Source organism: Sorghum bicolor, chromosome 5 (genome assembly GCF_000003195.3).
Source record: "Sorghum bicolor cultivar BTx623 chromosome 5, Sorghum_bicolor_NCBIv3, whole genome shotgun sequence".
NCBI classification, from domain to species: domain Eukaryota; kingdom Viridiplantae; phylum Streptophyta; class Magnoliopsida; order Poales; family Poaceae; genus Sorghum; species Sorghum bicolor.
In genome coordinates, this window is record NC_012874.2 from 25,443,297 (window position 1) to 25,462,193 (window position 18,897).

The 18,897-nt window shown below is 49.3% G+C and overlaps 1 protein-coding gene across 5 annotated transcripts in view; it reads right to left on the minus strand.

Moving 5' to 3' along the window:
* Positions 8,987 to 18,897, minus strand: part of LOC8155637 (plant UBX domain-containing protein 11) — a 63,559-nt gene continuing 53,648 nt past the window's right edge. For 4 of the 5 annotated variants that reach the window (XM_021461234.1, XM_021461233.1, XM_021461235.1 and 1 more), the window contains 2 exons: positions 9,620 to 9,874; positions 8,987 to 9,497 (listed from right to left, as the gene is read on the minus strand). In XM_021461234.1, coding sequence (XP_021316909.1) covers positions 9,280 to 9,497; positions 9,620 to 9,874 — 473 coding nt within the window. In that variant the 3' untranslated portion in view covers positions 8,987 to 9,279. The remainder of the gene's footprint in view (positions 9,498 to 9,619; positions 9,875 to 18,897) is intronic. The other variant, XM_002489276.2, reaches the window with a different exon arrangement.

Sequence of the window (18,897 nt, forward strand, 5' to 3'; positions counted from 1 at the left end):
GAAGCGTCGAGCGAATCGATGGGCCTCGAGCGCAAAAGCTTCACCCACCACCTGTCGTGGGTACAGAAGCCAGGGCATTTAATGCGACTGCCATGCTCAAACCTAACCCGATAGTCACGGGAAGCGTGATAGGGGAACAAGCACCCATCAAATCTCCACTTTTCCCAGCTTTATCCCCAAGGTTGGATGAAGGTACGATTTAGCACAGTGCTGCATGCATGATATCCCATCACGGCACCCTCAAGACGCACAAAGTCAACGCTCCAACGTAACAAGGCCGCCCGTGCCGTCCGACCCTCGAAGAGACATGTTCCTTCCTAGGAAAGGATCGGGCGATGGAAGTCAGCGCTTCAACCACCCTAGACATGACTACTGCCACGACGTATAAGCATGCTCGCGCCTAAGCCAATACAAGACGATGTATAGGAGTTGAATTCTAGAAATGTACACACCATCATCACCAAAGTACCCCGTAACAAGACGGCTCGAGGCCACGCCAGTACGGAAGCCTCGAGTAGGCTAGCGCCATACCCCTATCGAGGCTTATTCTAATGCCTACACCCTGTAACCTAGGTCTCCCCTTGGAACTATAAAAGGGGATACTGAGGATGACACGAGAGGAGAGATATACAACACAACTCACAGAGCACAATTCTCACACACCACCATCGGCTAGGACTTAGGACTCTTAGCCACAACCACTTGTATTCACCCCTGTACAAGCACTTAGGTGCAAGATAATACAAAGTCTCCCCCCCCCCGCTGGATGTAGGGCCTTCTCTTGCCCAAACCAGGATAAATCTTTGTGTCATTTTTGTATCACCATCTGGAAAAGGGAGCACGCACACAAATTCACTCGTTGGTGTCACCCCCAGGGGCAAAACACCGACACCTCTTAATAGTATGAATTTTCCTATACTCAAAGTTAAACACAAATGAATTAAAACCTCCAATAAGCTTAGTAAAGCCTTCCTTTCAGATTAGAATTACGACCGGTACGAGTAGATCATTACAATACCAGCATAGCAACACCATGAACCAAGATCAGAGACTCATCTAAAACCACACATATCTCTATATGTACCTAATCAGACCTATAACAAAGTAGCAACAGCTCTGATACCACTGAAGGATTATGAGGATGCTACTCTAGCTAGAAAAACAAAATTTCAAACTCATAAACTAGGATCAACTGCTAGTTATAGATAATAGGATTATCACTAGATGTGTATAGGTGCAGCGGAAGTGACTAGGTAGTAGCAGTGTCGTGCAGTTGCGTGGTAGTCCATCACATCAATCCCTCTTGTGCGGTTCGTCCTTATGCTCTAGATGCAGCACCTCCGAGGTATTCCACACGTGCGGGGAAGAAGCATTGTGCCTCTAGACTACTAGGTCCACGAGGAGCAACAGGCGCAGGCGTGGGTGAGTAGTGGTGGTGGCTGAAAGCCCTAGTTTGGTTTTGGATAATTGATGAAACCCTAGTACTAACCTCTATACTAAGTGTGTGTAGACTTAATGAGGTTGGTACATGCCAAGTAATGGAGCAAGAGATGATCATGGTGATGATGGTGATGACCACAAGATGATCAAGTGCTCAACTTGGAAAAGAAGAAAGAGAAAAACAAAACCCTATGGAGATCAAGGCAAAGGTATTGCTTAGGGTTTTGGTTTTGGTGATCAAGACACCATAGAGGGTGTGATCACATTTAGGATAGATAGCCGTACTATAAAGAGGGGAATTCTTTGGCAAAGCGGTTATCAAGTGCCACTAGGTGTCATTGTTCATGTGCATGCATTTAGAACCTAGTGAGCTAACTTATCTCCTTCAAAGAAAATGTTTGTGAAAATGCTAACACACGTGCACTTGTTGGTACACACGTTGTGGTGTTGGCACACTTTGAGAAGGAGGTGGAGTTTGAAGGGTAGAGAGAGGATGGGTTCCTCTCTCCCTCCTGCCGAGCTTGCGAGGCGGGATTCGGCGCTTTTGAGAAAATGAAGTGCATATTTTCTATTGCGCCGGTGGGAAATTTGGAGAAGTCGCGGGAGTGTTTCTCACTGAGGAACACTCACCGGACGCTGACTCAGAAGCACCGGACGCTGTTCCTGTGCGTCCGGTGAGCAGCCAGCCTGACTTGGTTAGGGTTAGGCACCGGATGATAGGCACCGGACGCAGCTTGGAGCGTCTGGTGGTGTGCGTCCGGTGTGAGGAGGTTTTGCAAACCTCTCTGTGCATGAGTCCGGTGAGCACCGGACGCTCAGGGTGCGTCCGATGGCTCGCGTCCAGTGACCTTGCGAGTTTGCGAAGCTGTCTGCGCATGAGTCCGATGTGCACCGGACGCGTCCGGTGCCAACCTGCTCAGCGTCCGGTGCTCTGCAGGTTACCGTTAGACTCTGACACGCGGCTGACGTTGGAGCACTGGACGCTGGTGTTGAGCGTCCGGTGACCCCGTATTTCGCCCAGTAAAAGAGCCAATGGATCTATTTGTTTGAAGGGCTATAAATACGTGTTTGGCCGGCTTGGGGCTTACTCTTGGCATTCTAACATACTTAACATCCTTGTGAGCCTAAGCAAACACCTCCCACTCATCTCCTTCATAGATTTTACATCTTTGTGAGATTGGGAGTGATTCCAAGTGCATTTGCTTGAGTGATTGCATCTAGTGGCACTTGGGGATCGTTCTAGCTGCGGTTTTCTTGTTACTCTTGGTGGTTGCCGCCACCTAGACGGCTTGGAGCAGCGGAGGAGCTTTGGCACGAGTTGGTGATTGTTCGTGGCCATCTCCCGGTGATTGTGAGGGGTCTTGTACCTTCCCCAGCGGAGAGCCGAAAGGTAACTCTAGTGGATTGCTCGTGTCATTGAGCTACCTCACTTGTGGGTAGGTTCTTGTGGTGTCCTAGTGAGGACGAGGTTCGTGCTACACCTCTTAGCCACCGAACCACCAAGTGTTGGTCGACACAACGGGGACGTAGCGTGCCGGCAAGCACGTGAACCTCGGGAGAAAAATCGGTGTCTCAATTGTGTTTGATTGGCATTCTCCCGGTGCTTGATTGTTTATATTGGTGATTGGTTCATCCCCTACACGGCGGTATAAATATCTCATCTTATCTTTACTTACCGCAAACTAGTGTAATTAGTTTAGTTGCTTACTTTGACTTGTGTAGCTTAGTTCTCTAGTGTAACTTGTAGAGACTTAGTTCTTGTGTGCATAGAGATCTTAGCAACTAGAATTGTTGGGTAGGTGGCTTGCAAACACCCCTTTAGAGCTAGAGCAAAAAGCTTCGCTTTGTTTTTTACTAACCTTTTGCTCTAGTGAGTTTGTAGAATTTTTCAATAGGCTATTCACCCCCCCTCTAGCCATATTAGGACCTTTCAGTGGCCAAATGACGTGTATCAACCCTAGCCACCCCCACCCTCTCTTTTATAGGCGTCCCCTAATCAGCCCTGAGTTGGAGGCCCAATTAGAAAAGCCTAAGCCTTGTCTAATTCGGGTCCAACCTAAATTAGGCTTCCAGCCCCTTAAGCGTGTGACTCTATGGGTTCACGTACATCTAGACATGAGCCGAGTACTCCTACTTGCCCAATAGTTGATAGTGGCCTCTAGCAAGGCGTGACAACTCGTTATTCCCTTGCCACACGATATTTGGTCCAACTCGTGGGTTAACACTTAACCCAAGCACGGTCATGCATTTGTTGATCCAATCACTTGAGTGATCCAGTGATATCTCTCTCGCATAGAGAGGAGCAAGTTTCATCTTGATTATCTATGTCTCACAGCATGTTTTCCGACAAACCCGAAGACCACCTTTATAACTACCCTTTACGGAGTAGCGTTTTAATATTCTCTAAGTAGGTCATTTCACATCTTGAGAACATACAACAATCTTAGGTCTAAGGACATAATGTACATGATGCACAAAGAGATAATAAGAACATATCATGTTGGGTTAGTCTAGCCCCATGTCATACATGTGCCCACATTATTAGTTTGACATCTCTATGTCTATGACTTGTGAAACATAGTCATCAACTAATACATGTGCTAATCTAATATTCATGTGTGTCCTCATATGAACTCTGATCAGGGACAACTTTAGAATAACCATACAAGTAAAAGAGTTTCATAAACAATTCATATAATTATCAATCTATACAAGTTTGTCTATAATGGATATTCATTGAACTCATAGTACATGTCATGGGTACAATCGTTATATCATCATCTCTATGATTACCTCTAGGGCATATTCCCAACACTTCTTATCATGGCTAGTCAAATAAGAGTAGTTAAAGGATACAATGGAGTATTTCTTTTTGCTTCTGCTGCCCTTGTCCTTGTTCTTGCTCTTCTTGTTCTTCTTGGAGGCATTATATGAGGCATCATCATCACCATCATCCGAGCTAGATGATAGTTCACTTGATGACGCATCATATGCTTTCTTTTCCTCCTTCTTGGTTCTTGCTGCCCCTCCTTTGGCCCACCCTTCTCTTTTACATCTTCTATCTTCTTTTCTCTTCTTCTTGGCCTCTAGCCTTTCTTCTTCCTTCTTCTTCTTTCTTGCTCTCCTCCTTTCTTCTCTTCTTTCTATTTTCTTAGAGTCAGTTGTTCCACCTCCATCCTTGAAGGTAATGTCGCTAGCTGTAGACAGTGACAACTCACTCTTGTCACTATCCACAAAACGTACTCTAGCTTCCATGGCCTCGACCTCATCCGGTTTTGCCCCCATCGAGGTTCCTCCGACTTCCATACTTCACGTGGTGAAGCGTATGCAAAGCAACCAGCTCTGATACCACTTGTAGGATCTTCAGTAGTCTAGCATGGCCTCGAGGGGGTGAATAGGCTTGTAAACTCAAAACTTCAACTTTTATTAGTTTCACCAGACAGGGTGGCACTGCGAGCCTACCAAGGCGGCACTACCGGCCTCTCACAAAGACAAACAAAATATATTCAAAAAGTACTTTAGGAAATTTAGATCGGGTAAATTTCCCAACTCTCTGCAAGTTAGTATTCATCAGAACAACCACCACAACCTGCAGGAGTACTACCATGAGGTAGATCGGGCTCAAACCCTAAAGCAACTCAACAACACAAGCAAACAATATGTAAATCAACGCACAAGGATTTATCACATGGTTCAGCGGTTGCCACAACAAGGTTGCGCTTACTCCACATTGTTGAGCTGCCCACACTAGGACTGACTTGCCACAAAGGCGTGTCCTTCCGTTGTTCTCCAACATGAGAGTTACCTCTTGAGGGACGGGTGATTTCTTAGCCACAAGATGAACTTACAAACTGCCCTTGGCTGCCACACAAGTGGATAAGCTCTAGGGCGACGCCTAGCTAGCTAGGAGCAAGCTCCAAGAGTAACAAACCCTAGGGCCACCGGCCAAACATGAATCAAATGCTCTTAGACTTTGGGAATCAGTGGATCTACTCTCCAATTGAGGTTTTCTACCATTTCTCTAAGAGAAATGGTGGTCGAAATCAAAGATTTGCTTGAGAGCTTGAGGAGCAACAATGGAAGGGAGAGAAAGAGGTGAGAACTAGTGTTCTGTAATGGTCTGAATGAAGGAAGACAAAGTGAATGGCTCAGGTGACCATTATGGTCAAGTGGGAAGGGTATTTAGACCCTGGTCTTCCAACTGTCAGATTAAGGGCGGCACTGCCGCCCTAACCAAACGAGCCAAGGAGTAGAATGAGAAGCATGCTGGCTTGGCTGAGGGTTGATGATGTAGATGAAGATTTGAGCATCTGGTTCATCATTTGATCAACAGACTTGGAGTCCCTCTTAATAGTATGGATTTTCCTATACTCAAAGTTAAACAAAAATGGATTAAAACCTCCAACAAGCTTAGGAAAGCCTTCCTTTCAGATTAGGGGTGAGCGACCTGTTCAACATCCTCCTTTAATAATTTTTAGCTTGTCATCTCAGTAAATCTCATTAGTCCTCTAATTTAGTGGTCATCAACACCAAAACCCACAATAGGTTTGATTTCCCTTACAATAATCCTAAACCCTTCGATCATCATCTGACGATCTTGAACCTAGTTGAACCACTTCACGTTCCCTGTGGAAATCATGATACCTAAAATACTCCTGGTAAGGCTACATTGACTACCGTACGCTTGTGGTATATCTATTTGCCACTTCTAGTGTCAACACGTGCGTCGGAACTGATGACATGTCAAAAGTGATTACGTGCGACTCTTGTTGCATGCCTACTCTCCATCCTATCATCATACTGATTCTGTTTCATGTAGGAGCAAGTGCCAAAAATAGCCTTCACCCATTGTCCTAACTTTAGGAAGCACTTCTTCTTCCTTCCATTCCTTCTGATGGCCTTGCTAGCACCCTCCTGACTATGATATGAGCTCTCTACTGCAGGAAGTGGGGTTGTTTTACCACCTTTTGTTTCACTTGTCCGATTTGGGCATTAGTATATCAGATATAAGTCGTTTGACATAAACTTCACAACACCAATTTTTTAGAAAAGACAAACTGGGACACTTACTAGTCCACATCTCATATGGTGTCTTAACTATATATTTAGATGGTACCCTATTTAATGTGAAAGCGGCTATTTCTAGAGCGTATCCCTAAAACAATAAAGGTAGGTCTGACTGGCTCATCATAGACTAAACCATGTCCAATAAAGTTTGATTATGTCGCTCGGACATGCCGTTCCTCTGAGGCGTTCCAGGCGGTGTATGTTGTGGAACAATTCCACAATACTTTCGATGATTGCTAAATCCGTGAGTCAAATATTCGCCTCCATGATCAGATCGCAAAACCATAACTTTCTTGCCATGTTGATTCTCTACCTCATCCTAAAATTCTTTGAACTTTTCAAATGTTTCATACTTATGCTTCATTAAATAGACATATCCATATCTACTAAAATCATCAGTAAAAGTTATGAAGTATTGGAATCCGCCTCTAGGCCTCTAGCTATTGTGCTCATTGGTCCACAGACATCAGGATGTACAAGTTCCAACAAGTCAGTCGCTCTCTCAAGAAATTGCTTAAATTATCTAGTGAAATCACCCCTCATGTCAAGAGATTGCTCTCTTGACTTGAGAACGAGGATAGGGTTGAAAGAGACTCGAACAACCTATGTGGCATCCTCAACAACATGGACATCGGCAAGCCTTGGTGGCAAGCTGAACCACGAGATGAACACCTTGTCTCTTGTGTTCTTGCTATTTATTTTGCTCTCTACTTTTTATTTATGATTCTAGGGTTTGGTCTCGATCTATAAATTAGTGGCTCTCTAAGGTCAAGGATTCACTTGGATAACTTTATCTTACCACTAGGAAGTGGGGTTGTAAGTTATTTTCACAAAGTTCATTTGAGCAGTGGTAGTTCATTTCCGTAACGTCGACCGTACTATCAGTTGCATCATCACTGCTAAAACGTCGAAAGTGCTAACATACGTTATCACTTGACAAATGTCTTTGAGTTGTATAGAAATTTTTAAATACGCTTATTCACCATCCCCCTCTAGGTGACATAAAGGTCCTTACAGTACCGCACCGACAAATACCAAAGATGCTTATAAGGATGATAGCAGCATATCTTTCATAGAGTTTTCACGTGGACTAAGGGTTATGTACTTATGTTATGGCAATCAATATCTTCTGCATTATGCTTGATTCATGTGGCGTTTACCCTTAGTAGATTAACAGAATAGCACATGCTAGTTAAAGTTATTACATCTAGATCTTATGTTACTGTAAACGGAAATACTTGGACCCGTGCGTCCGACCTGTGGACACGCGTCGGACGTACATCCACGACTCCCATCGGTCTTATCCGCTCGTGAGCGACAGACTTCCGTTTCGCTTATTTCTCCTCGTTATTTCCGCTTCGCTTCTTCCTCCCCCGCTCCTCCACTTTGCTCTGCTCGCCCGCGCCGTGCCTCCCTCCACGCCCTTCACATCAGCAAGTCGCCCCTCCCTTCCTCCCCTCCCCTCACTCCCTCCCTCTCTCCCTTCCTCCTCTACGACCTCCACGGCCTCCATGCCACCAGAGTTGGGGCAACAACGATGGCTTCTAGCGAGCAGTTCGTGTTCCCTCCCTCGCTTCGCGACCTCTATAGGGGCAGCAGGCGGCGTCTTTTGGCGAGGTAGGTGGGGGTCCTCGTCTGGATCTTAGCCTTCTTCTTCGTCATCCTTCTCCTCTCTCTAGACCAAGCTCTCCTTTTCATTCTCCTTGTCCTCGTCCTCGTCCTACTCCATCTCTGGGTCTGGATCTAATGGATGATGCGGTGGCTAGAGCTCTAGTGAGATCTCAGGGGTAGATCTCGTCGTTGTTGGAATAGTTCTTTTTTAATGTTGCAACAGATGATTTGGAATGTTTTTGCAATGGCATTTTTTCATTGTTGCACCATACTTTTTCTGACGTTGCATTAGATGTTTTTTGGATGTTGAAATAGCTTTTGTCGTATATTGAAACAGTTTTTCCCCGTTGTTGCAGCTGATTTTTTGTGTTTGTTTCATTAGATATTCTTTCGATGTTGAAATAACTGTTTTGTTTTTTGTTGTTTGTAATAGATTTTTTCGTGTTGTTTTATTGGACATTTTTTCGATGCTGAAACAGCTTTTTTTTTTTGTTATTGCAACTGGTTGGCAGGCTATGGGGGCGAGCTGATGGCAGGGTGGAGGTGCTAGGGGCCGACGAGGTTGGGGTGAGCGGATCCAAGCATGTGGAGGGTGGGGACATGTCCCTTGAGGGGGGCAACGGAGGAAGAGCAGTCTTCTTACTTTTCTTTTTTCATCTTTTTTTCCAGGCAAGGGCGGGACGTGCGGGTGCAATGCTAGTGTCCGCGGCACCGTCCAATGGATTGGTTTTCCATCGGACGTCCGAACGCCAGCACTTCCGTACTGTAAACACAATAAAAAACCGTAAGTGCACACTATGCAAGTTAATTTATGGCTTTTCCAGAACTCACGTGTCCGCCTCAGAAGCTGGTTTGCCATGCGTTATGGTTGCTGCGAATTTTGTTCTAGCCAACACCAAAACAAATGTCGTTCGACCAGACAGTAGAACCAATGATTTCGGGTTTAATATATCTGTCGCTATCTGCTATACGAGTACACTGATGCAGCGACCGTACAATGTTTCCACAAATGTAAAACATCACAATTTAGCGATAATTTTTGCCACTATAAACTCAACACTTGATTCCTCAACAAGCCTGTTGAGGCATTTGTTTCAGGTGTCTCCAACTTAGATTGTCTGATAAAGTGGTGCTGTCGTCCAGGCCCCGCCACGCCACAACTTATTTTCTGTCATCGCCTCCAAACTCTGTCGAGTTCCCATTCCAGAAAACATTTCTTTCATCAGATGGACCATGATCCTCGTTCCCCAGAGTGTGGATATTGGCACCGAATGGTCTGGAGCGCCTTCGCAGCATGTTTGCAGAGTCTGCATCAGTCACTTCATGGCCTCTATTGCCAACAAGAGGCCGTGGCTCACTCCATGGACCAGATCCATGTCCTGTTTCAGTGATGTAGAGGTAATTGCACTGATTAGAAATTACAGAAGTACAAAAATGTTAACTGAAAATGCCAATACACTTCTGTCGCTGACTAGAAATAAAATTAAATAAGAAAACATACTAAGCTGGTGCATGCCTTCATTTGACTGTAGCTCTGGATTTGATGAGTTGGTATTTCCCCTCAGGTAGGAGAGTGGATTAGCATAAGACAGCACGGTTCTCAGGTAACCAAAGTATACCCCCACACCTGAATTGCCACCCACATCATAAGATGCTGATGACTGAGGCCTTGATACCTGACCAAACTGCCGATGTGGAACAACAATCATTGCATGACGGTTTTGAATACCCAAGTCAGATAGCGTTGCTTCCATATCTGGACAAGATTTGTTGACAATTTAACTAGATATTAAAAACTTCAGCATCCAGAAAAAAGATAAAAAATACAAGGGCAATGGTCATCATGCAAAACCAAAATACAGAAAAGAAAGAAACAAATTGTGGTACGTCAGTACAAGAAATGCAACTTCAGCATGCACACAACACTGTGCTAAAGGGCAGGGGGGAAAAATAGACAGTTCTGGTACTCCTTTTATTTCTTCAAGGTTCAACTGCGGTGTAGTCTGGTTTTGAAAACTGTGGTAAACGGCAAGGGGAAAAATAGACATATAGTTATATTAGAAATATTTGGGTTTTAGAAAGACACAAGGTGTTTGGATGACACAAATTGTGTTTTAAAAACCATGATATTGCAAAAAGTGTAGCCTTTTTTGAGCTTTAAAAACTCCCGTCAGGACCTCCTTTGTTGAAACAGTGGCATTGCATGCCTATAGCTTCTAAACAGCAATTTATTGAAATGATGGTGTTTTAGAAAAGCAAGTTAAGGGTTGATAAACCTTCAAGGAAAGGCTAAACGCTGCAATTTTAGGGGGCTTTGACTTTGTGGCTCCCGTAGAAAGAAATGTCTTTTTGAGGGTGTATCTGCTCTCATGGAGGCCCATGGGTTTTTCAGAGAGGAGATGAACATGTGGTGCTTGCCTGGAGCTAAAAAGCTTCAGGAGTTGGGCAAAATTGTCATGGCTTAGCATTAACTTGATTAGTCCTCCATTCCCTCTCTTTAATACTCCCTCCATTCCAAATTATAAGTCATTCTAAGAATCTTGGAGAGTCAAACCATATCAAGTTTGACCAAAATAATAGAAAGAATTATAAAGATTTTTTATATCAAATAGATGTACTATGAAAATATAATTAATGAAGAATCACATGATACTTAGTTGATATCATAAATGTTATTATCTTAACATATAAACCAGTGGCAGAGGCCACAGCCGATTGTGGCAGTAGCCAGCTGGCCGGTTGCAGCTGCGGTATGCCGCGGTAGGACTGCATGTCGGCGATGGAACGAGCGAGATTGGTCATGGCCGCAGTCAACTGATCTGGCGTCATCGGTAAGGAAGTGACCGGCAGCAGCTCATTGTAACCTGGCATCTCTGATACCAGATTGTGTGGCAGCTAGGATTGAGAAGGTTGAGATGGGGAAGCAGCGACGGTCACCCCAAAGCTCACTGTTAGCAATAGGTGCCCTAATGGGCTGTTATGGGCTGGTGCGGTTAAGCACCTTAGGGATTAAGATAGATTGATAAGGCAAGGATCACCGTTGATTGGGTGTTTCTATAAACCCTTAGATCCTTGCCTCTTCAATCAATCAATGAATCCCGAGACTAATTGCTCTCATGGTATCAGCTTAGGTTTAGCCTTCCGTTTCCGCTGCACCTTCCTTGCGTGCGTCGGCTGCCTGCTGTGCCGCCCTTCTCTTCCTGCGCGTCGGCCCTTGCCGTGCTGCGCCCCTCACCACCGCGCGCAACCCCTCGCCGTGCTGCGCCCCGCGCGCAGGCCCTCATCCGCGCGCCACCATGGCTTCCTCTCCGCCCACCCCCAAAGGCACCAAAGACGCCTCCCTCACCGACGAGATCGTCCAGGAGCAGGCGACCGACGCCGCCGCCACCACCCAGCGCCTGGAACGCGAACGCGACCGCCAGGCCACGCGCTACACTGCCCTGGCTCGCGCCCTCGAAGCCGAGCGGCAGGCTGCAGTCGCTGCCAAGGAGCGGGACGAGGCGGCCCAACGCGCCAGCGCGGCTCTCGCGCGTGCTGCCATGGAGCGGGCAGCCGCCGACACCACCATTGCGCCCGAACCTTCGGGAGGAGCCCCTGAGTCGCTGGAGGAACCCCTGCGCCAACTGATCTTCGTGCAGCCATGCTTCACCACGAAGCCGTGGCCCTGCTTCAACTCCACTCCCATGCTGTCACCATCAGCAACATCCAGAACCACGTCACCACCATCCTCGATGTCGACTCCGGCAACTTCAACCGCTGGTGCGACCAGTTTCTACTCATCCTCAGCAAGTTCTCTCTCCAGGGCAATGTTCGCGAAGACGCTCCAGTCCCGATATCTCCTGATTGAGCCCCGATGGACTGCGTCGTCAAGTCCTGGATCGTCGCCACGATCACGGATGACCTGGGCGAGATCATCCGTGCTCAGGGCTCTACAGCAAGGCACGCTTGGCTTGCCGTCGAGTCGCAATTTCTCGGCAACCGCGAGGCTCGCTCCATTCAGTTGGAGACGCGTTTTCTCAACTTCGTCCAAGGCGACCTCTCCGTCACCGAGTACTGCCGCCAGCTGAAGAAGATGGCCGATGACCTCACGGCCCTCGGCGAGGTGATCACCGATCGCACCCTCGTCCTCAACGTCATCCGCGGCCTCAACGAGCGTTTTGCTCACGTCGGCACGCTTCTCCGTCGAGCCAAGCCTTTCCCGACGTTCCTGGAGACTCTTGAGACCTCATCCTCGAGGAACTCACCATGGGACATCGCAAGGAGGCCCCTGCCACTGCCCTCGCCGCCTCCACCCCTCCCACCATAGCACCGCCACCTTCTGCAGGTACTGGAGGCACTGGAGGGGGCTCCAAAGCCTCAAACAGCCGCCGCAGCAAGCGCGGTGGCGGCGGCAAAGGACAAGGCAGCAGCAGCACTTCAGGACAGGGCTATCGCCCTCCTGGTGGTGCCACACAGCAACAGCACGCTACTAGCCAGCAGCAGCCGGCTGGGGAAGGGCGCCCTTGGCCCAGCTTCTACAATCCCTGGTCTGGCACCATCCAGATGTGGCCAGCAGGTCCTCGTCTGCCACCGGTACCCATCCCGGTGCCCCCTCATCTCCAGGCGCAGCTTCAGGCTCAGCAGTAGGCGCAGCACCAGGTACAGCAGCAGGCCCTGTTTGCTCAGCAACAGCAGCAGGCGCTTGTTGCTCACCAGCAACCCGCTGGTCAGTGGGCTGCTCCGGGGTTTTACAACCCTATGACAGGCCTGCCTTCCTGGGACCCGACGGACCTCGCCGCTGCCTTCAGCATGACACGCTGACCCCTCCTTCGACCAACGAGTGGTATTTCGACTCAGGTGCTACTTCACATATGACATCTCAGCCCTCCTCACTTTTCACATATTCTTCTTCCGCGGTACCCTCACCCTTCATCTATTATTGTCGGTAATGGCTCTCTTATTCCTGTCACTGCCACTGGCTCCATAGAGTTATCATCCAAATTACATCTTAATAATGTCCTTGTATCACCACAAATTATTAAGAATCTTATCTCTGTTCGCCATTTTACTATTGACAATAATTGCTCTGTTGAGTTTGACCCCGCTGGTTGTTCTGTGAAGGTTCTTCCGTCTCGGAAAGAGATCGTCAGGTGCAATAGCTCTGGGCTGTTGTACCCACTTCGTCTTCCACCAGCACTCTCCTTTGCCGCTCAGGGATCTTCTCCACTGTGGCATCGGCGTCTTGGGCATCCTGGCCACGAGGCTCTGTCAAAGCTAGTGTCTAGTCTTTCACTCCCTATTCAAGATTGTTCATATTTATGTCATGCGTGTCAACTCGGGCGACATGTTCGTCTGCCCTTTCATTTGTCCACCTCCCGTGCGTCTAGCAAGTTTGATCTTATTCATTGTGATTTATGGACCTCTCCAGTTATCAGTATTTCTGGTTATAAATATTATTTGGTCATTCTCGATGATTCCACTCATTATTTGTGGACATTTCCTTTACGCCTTAAATCTTGACACTTTCAGCACGCTCGCTCAATTCATCGCCCACGTCTCCACTCCGCTAGCTCAATTCATCACCCACGTCTCCACTCAGTTTGGCGCCCGCGTAAAAGCGGTACAGTGCAACAACGGGAGAGAGTTTGACAACTCTAGTACCCGCCACTTCTTCCTCACCCAGGGCATTCACCTTCGCATGTCTTGCCCTTACACCTCGCCTCAAAACGGTAAAGCTGAACGCGTTATTCGGTCTATCAATAATGTTGTTCGCTCCCTGCTATTTCAGGCGTCCATGCCTCCCTCCTACTAGGTGGAGGCTCTCTCCACGCCGACTGTCCTGCTCAACATATTGCCCACCAAGACTCTAGAACTCTCCACTCCTCATCTTGCCTTATTTGGCAAACCACCCACATATGATCTTCTACGAGTCTTCGGTTGCAAATGTTATCCCAGCATGTCTGCCACTGCTCCTCACAAGCTTGCCCCCAGGTCTGTCCTGTGTCTTCCTAGGCTACTCAGCTCATCATAAAGGGTACCGCTGCCTTTATCATCTAATAGTCATCATTTCCCGGCACGTCGTCTTCGATGAAACGGCCTTCCCTTTCGCTGAGCGTCATGGTCCTAGTACTCCAGCAGATCATGAGTTTCTTGCCGATGACACTACTGATGTTGTGCCCGTTCCTATTGGACCGTCGCATAAGTGTTTGCCTGCAGGAACTTCTCCCCGCACCCCCGACGCCGCCTGCACCCCTGCCGGTCCTCGTGAGGCTGTGCCTGGGGCGCGCCTGGAGTCTCCTGAGGATATTGAGGATCCTCCCACACCCACGCTCTACGTCCTCCCTGCGCTGCGGACGTCAGGGACATCCACCGCACCACGCGCGGCCCCCAGGAGTTCCCCTTCCGCGCCACGTGCGGCCCTGGACTTGCCCGACGCATCGTCACCCTCTGCACCGCCCACAGGCTCCCCGACACTTGTGCATGTGCCTCGCGGGCCGCCGCCAGGGTTCCCTCCTCTCCGGCCGGCTCGCGACTTTACATACGTCCACATGAGCCGCCCGCGTGAGCCAGCAGCCGCCCCGGCTGCTGCATCAACTGCTGCACCAGCAGCCCCTGGTGCACCGTCCGTCGCTGCTGCACCAGCAGCACCGCTGCACAAGGGTGCGGTTGCTGTTCCTCAAGCGGCCAACCAGCACCCCATGAGCACCCGGTCCAAGAGCGGCTACAAGATGCCCAGCTGCCCCGGCTGCTGCATCAACTGCTGCACCAGCAGCCCCTGGTGCACCGTCCGTCGCTGCTGCACCAGCAGCACCGCTGTCCACCGCTGCACCAGCAGCACCGCTACCCAAGGGTGCGGTTGCTGTTCCTCCAGCGGCCAACCAGCACCCCATGAGGACCCGGTCCAAGAGCGGCTACAAGATGCCCGCCCTCTACCACGCCGTGCCTCTCTCCGGTGCCGAAGACCTTCCGTAGCGCTCAGTCTGACCCCAGTTGGCGAGCCGCTATGGAGGAAGAACACTGTGCTCTCCTACAGAACCACACCTAGGATCTCGTGCCTCGTCCTCCTCAGGCCAACGTTGTCACTGGGAAGTGGATCTTCAAGCACAAACTTCAGTCGAATGGCTCCCTCGAGCGGTACAAGGCACGTTGGGTTCTTCGTGGTTGTACCCAACGGCCTGGTGTGGACTTTGATGAGACCTTCAGCCCTGTGGTGAAACCTGCTACTGTCCGCACGGTGCTCTCCTTAGCGCTCACTCGTCACTGGCCCATTCACCAACTGGATGTGAAGAACGCCTTTCTTCATGGGACTTTGACTGAGACAGTGTACTCTCATCAACCGTCTGGGTTCGAAGATCGAGCTCATCCAGATTATGTCTATCTCTTGAAGAAGTCGCTCTATGGCCTGTAGCAGGCTCCTCATGCTTGGTACAGTCGGATGGCTACTTGCTGTCTATTGGGTTTGTCGAAGCCAAATCAGACACCTCACTCTTCATCTACCAGCGTGGATCAAACACGGCCTATCTGTTGCTCTATGTCGATGATATTGTACTCACAACCTCGTCGTCAGTCTTTCTTAGGCGGCCATGAAAGATCTTGGTGAACTACATCACTTTCTCGGTATGCATGTTCAGCGGCGTGGTGATGGACTACTACTCTCACAGCGACAGTACATGTTGGACCTCTTAGATCGCGCCGGGATGGCTGAGTGCAAGCCGTGCTCTACACCAGTTGACACCAACTCCAAGGTTGCTGCAGCTGAGGGGGCCCCTGTGTCTGATGCAACAGACTTTCGCAGTCTTGCTGGAGCTCTTCAGTACTTGACGTTCACTCGCCCAGATATTGCATATGCAGTTCAGCAGGTCTGCCTTCACATGCATGACCCTCGAGAGCCTCACCTTGCTGCTCTGAAGCATATTCTTCGCTATGTTCGGGGCACACTTCACCTCGGTCTACTGCTGCGACCGACTACTTCGGCTGATCTTGTTGTTTACAACGACGCTGATTGGGCTGGCTGTCTAGCTGTCCTGACACTCGCAGATCCACCTCGGGTTATGCAGTGTTCCTTGGTGATAACCTTGTTTTCTGGTCTTCCAAGCGCCACAATACAGTATCAAGGTCAAGTGCTGAAGCCGAGTATCGCGCAGTAGCAAATGGAGTTGCAGAGGCTACCTGGCTACGTCAGCTTCTCTTGGAACTACATGCCCCGCTTAGGCGCGCCACACTGGTGTACTGCGACAACATCAGTGTTGTCTACATGACCTCCAATCCAGTGCAACATCAGCACACCAAGCACATTGAGATTGATCTTCACTTCGTCCGGGAGCGAGTCGCCATTGGTGATCTACGAGTTCTGCATGTTCCTACTTCATCGCAGTATGCTAATATCTTCACCAAGGGACTGCCTACCTCTGTGTTCACGGAGTTTAGGTCCAGTCTAAAGTGCAAAGTGACTGACGTTTTGACTGTGGGGGAGTGTTAGCAATAGGCGCCCTAATGGGCTGTTATGGGCTGGTGCGGTTAAGCACCTTAGGGATTAAGATAGATTGACAAGGCAAGGATCACCGTTGATTGGGTGTTTCTATAAACCCTTAGGGATCCTTGCCATATAATGTACCCCTGTACCTCTTCAATCAATCAATCCCGAGACTAATTGCTCTCACACCGGCGCCATTGTCCTTCATGGTGGGCCAAGCCTCCAGCACCCATTCAATGATGGGATCTTCTATAAGGGCGTCGACGTCCGGCAGATCCAAGATGCAAGCGAGAAATCACATCAGATCGAGCAGCCGACGCGGAAGATGCTTACCCACCAGGAGTGGGCGGCGGTGCGACTGCAAGCTACGCGTGGCCTCCTAGCGCGTCAGCGGGTGACGCACGATCTGCAGCTGATTTAGCCCTGCACCCCTTCACAGTTCCTCCAAGTTGCTCGTTGCCGCGCGGAAGACCTCGATCATGTTCGCTACATCGGAGATCTTAGGCACGCAGTTGCCCCCACGGGCGATGGAATGTTGTTTTCCACGTTGGTGGCGAACTAGTTTTCGCAAACGGTAGGAAAGACACTCCCCTCCTTGTCGTTCTCCATCAAAAGCCCTCGACTCTCCTCTCTGCGATGTAGACCAGCAGCCATGCGGCGGGGAGAAGGCATGGGATCACCGATGGGAGTGCACTGCCTAGCGCTTCCTCATTCCGCGACTGGCCACCACGAGGGCGTCTTCGCTGGTCTCTGTTGCGACCACTTCCAAGTGGCTATACACGTGAATCCCTTTCATCCAGATGGTGTCTATGGGATCCAAGAGGTTGTACATGTGCATGTCTGTTTAGGAGTTAGAGGTTGAGAATAATGAAATAAGCCGAGATGTCAAAGGCTTGTTTTTAGTTATTAGGTTTTTGTCGAGTCAAGTCATCGTTATAGGTTGGTTAGATTGCAACTCGAGGACGAGCTGCATGTCCAGGTGGGGTGTAGTGTTAGAGTATGTCAGGGGCATATTAGGTTAATTAGAGATAAGAGTCGCTTGCTTAGGGGTCAACTAGACCTTGCTTGGGAGTAAGCAAACCTCTCTATATAAAAAGAGATGTATCAATCTAATCAAGCAAGAACTAAGGAAAACCCTCTCCTCTTGCCCGGCAAGGCCACCAGCCGACCTTCTCTCTACCTCGCAGGCCTAACCGCCTCTGTGGGTACTGTAGCGTGCCAACAGCCGCTGCTTCCCCATCTCAGCCCCCTCAACCCTAGCTGCCACATAATAATCCATGTCAGGTTACAATGAGCTGCTGCCAGTCACTTCCTCACCGATGACGCCAGATCAGTTGACTGCGGTCATCACCGATCTCGCTCGTTCAGTCACCAAAATCCTATCTTACCTCGGCATACCGCCGCTGTAACCAGCCAGCTGGCCACTGCCACAATTGATCGTGGCCTCTCTGCCACCAGTTGTCCCCTACGGGATGCCCGGATACAGGATGACGACGTTTTTGTTCCAGGGCATGCAGACGACCGCCCCAGTTCTCATCCACCTGCTGCAGATGTCGCCTTCAACTTCGGTGGTTCTGTCTTATGCTTTGGCATTGACGATGGGGCCAATGTACACGATGGTGAGCGACTTAGCGGCCACGACGACGATCGCCCCAAAGCCCACCACCGACACCATTGTCCTTCATGGTGGTGATACGGCATTGCCGCTGAGGGGTGTGCAGGGGAGATTAGAGAAGAAGGTGAGACCGAATTGGAACGAAGAGGATAGCAAGGCAATGGCGCGGTGGGGAATTCGTCGGCGGCAGCGGCAGATTCGCGCGCAGCCACCGTCGAAGATGAACCCCACCCGCTAGGGAGGTTCTAGTCTTCTTCGATAAATCCTGATTACAATCCTAAGTGCTACCTTTATAGTCCAGGTGCACTTCCAAACCAAAAGGCTAATAAGATCCTAAAAATCCTCCCCTTTATTCCCTTTCTAAAACTGACCGGCAACTCAGCCACTGCTGTTAGCCTTGGTCTGTCTAGCCCGGCGCCTATAGTGGCGACCCACAAATGAGTCTATAACATTTCCCTCCTCCCCAACGACCAGCTCGTCCGCAAGTTGGAACAATGGGTAACGCTCCTTGAAGTCAGCAATGGGTTCCCTAGTAGCATCAGCAGCTGAACGACCATCCCACTGAACCAAGAGCTCCCAGCTGCCACGGTTGAGACAAGCCCGGACCACCTGTGCAGGCGTTGGAACCACCCGGCCACGGAGGATTCTGGTAATGGCGCTAGAGCAGCAGGCGGTGGTCCGTCATATTTCTTGAGCAAGGCGACATGGAACA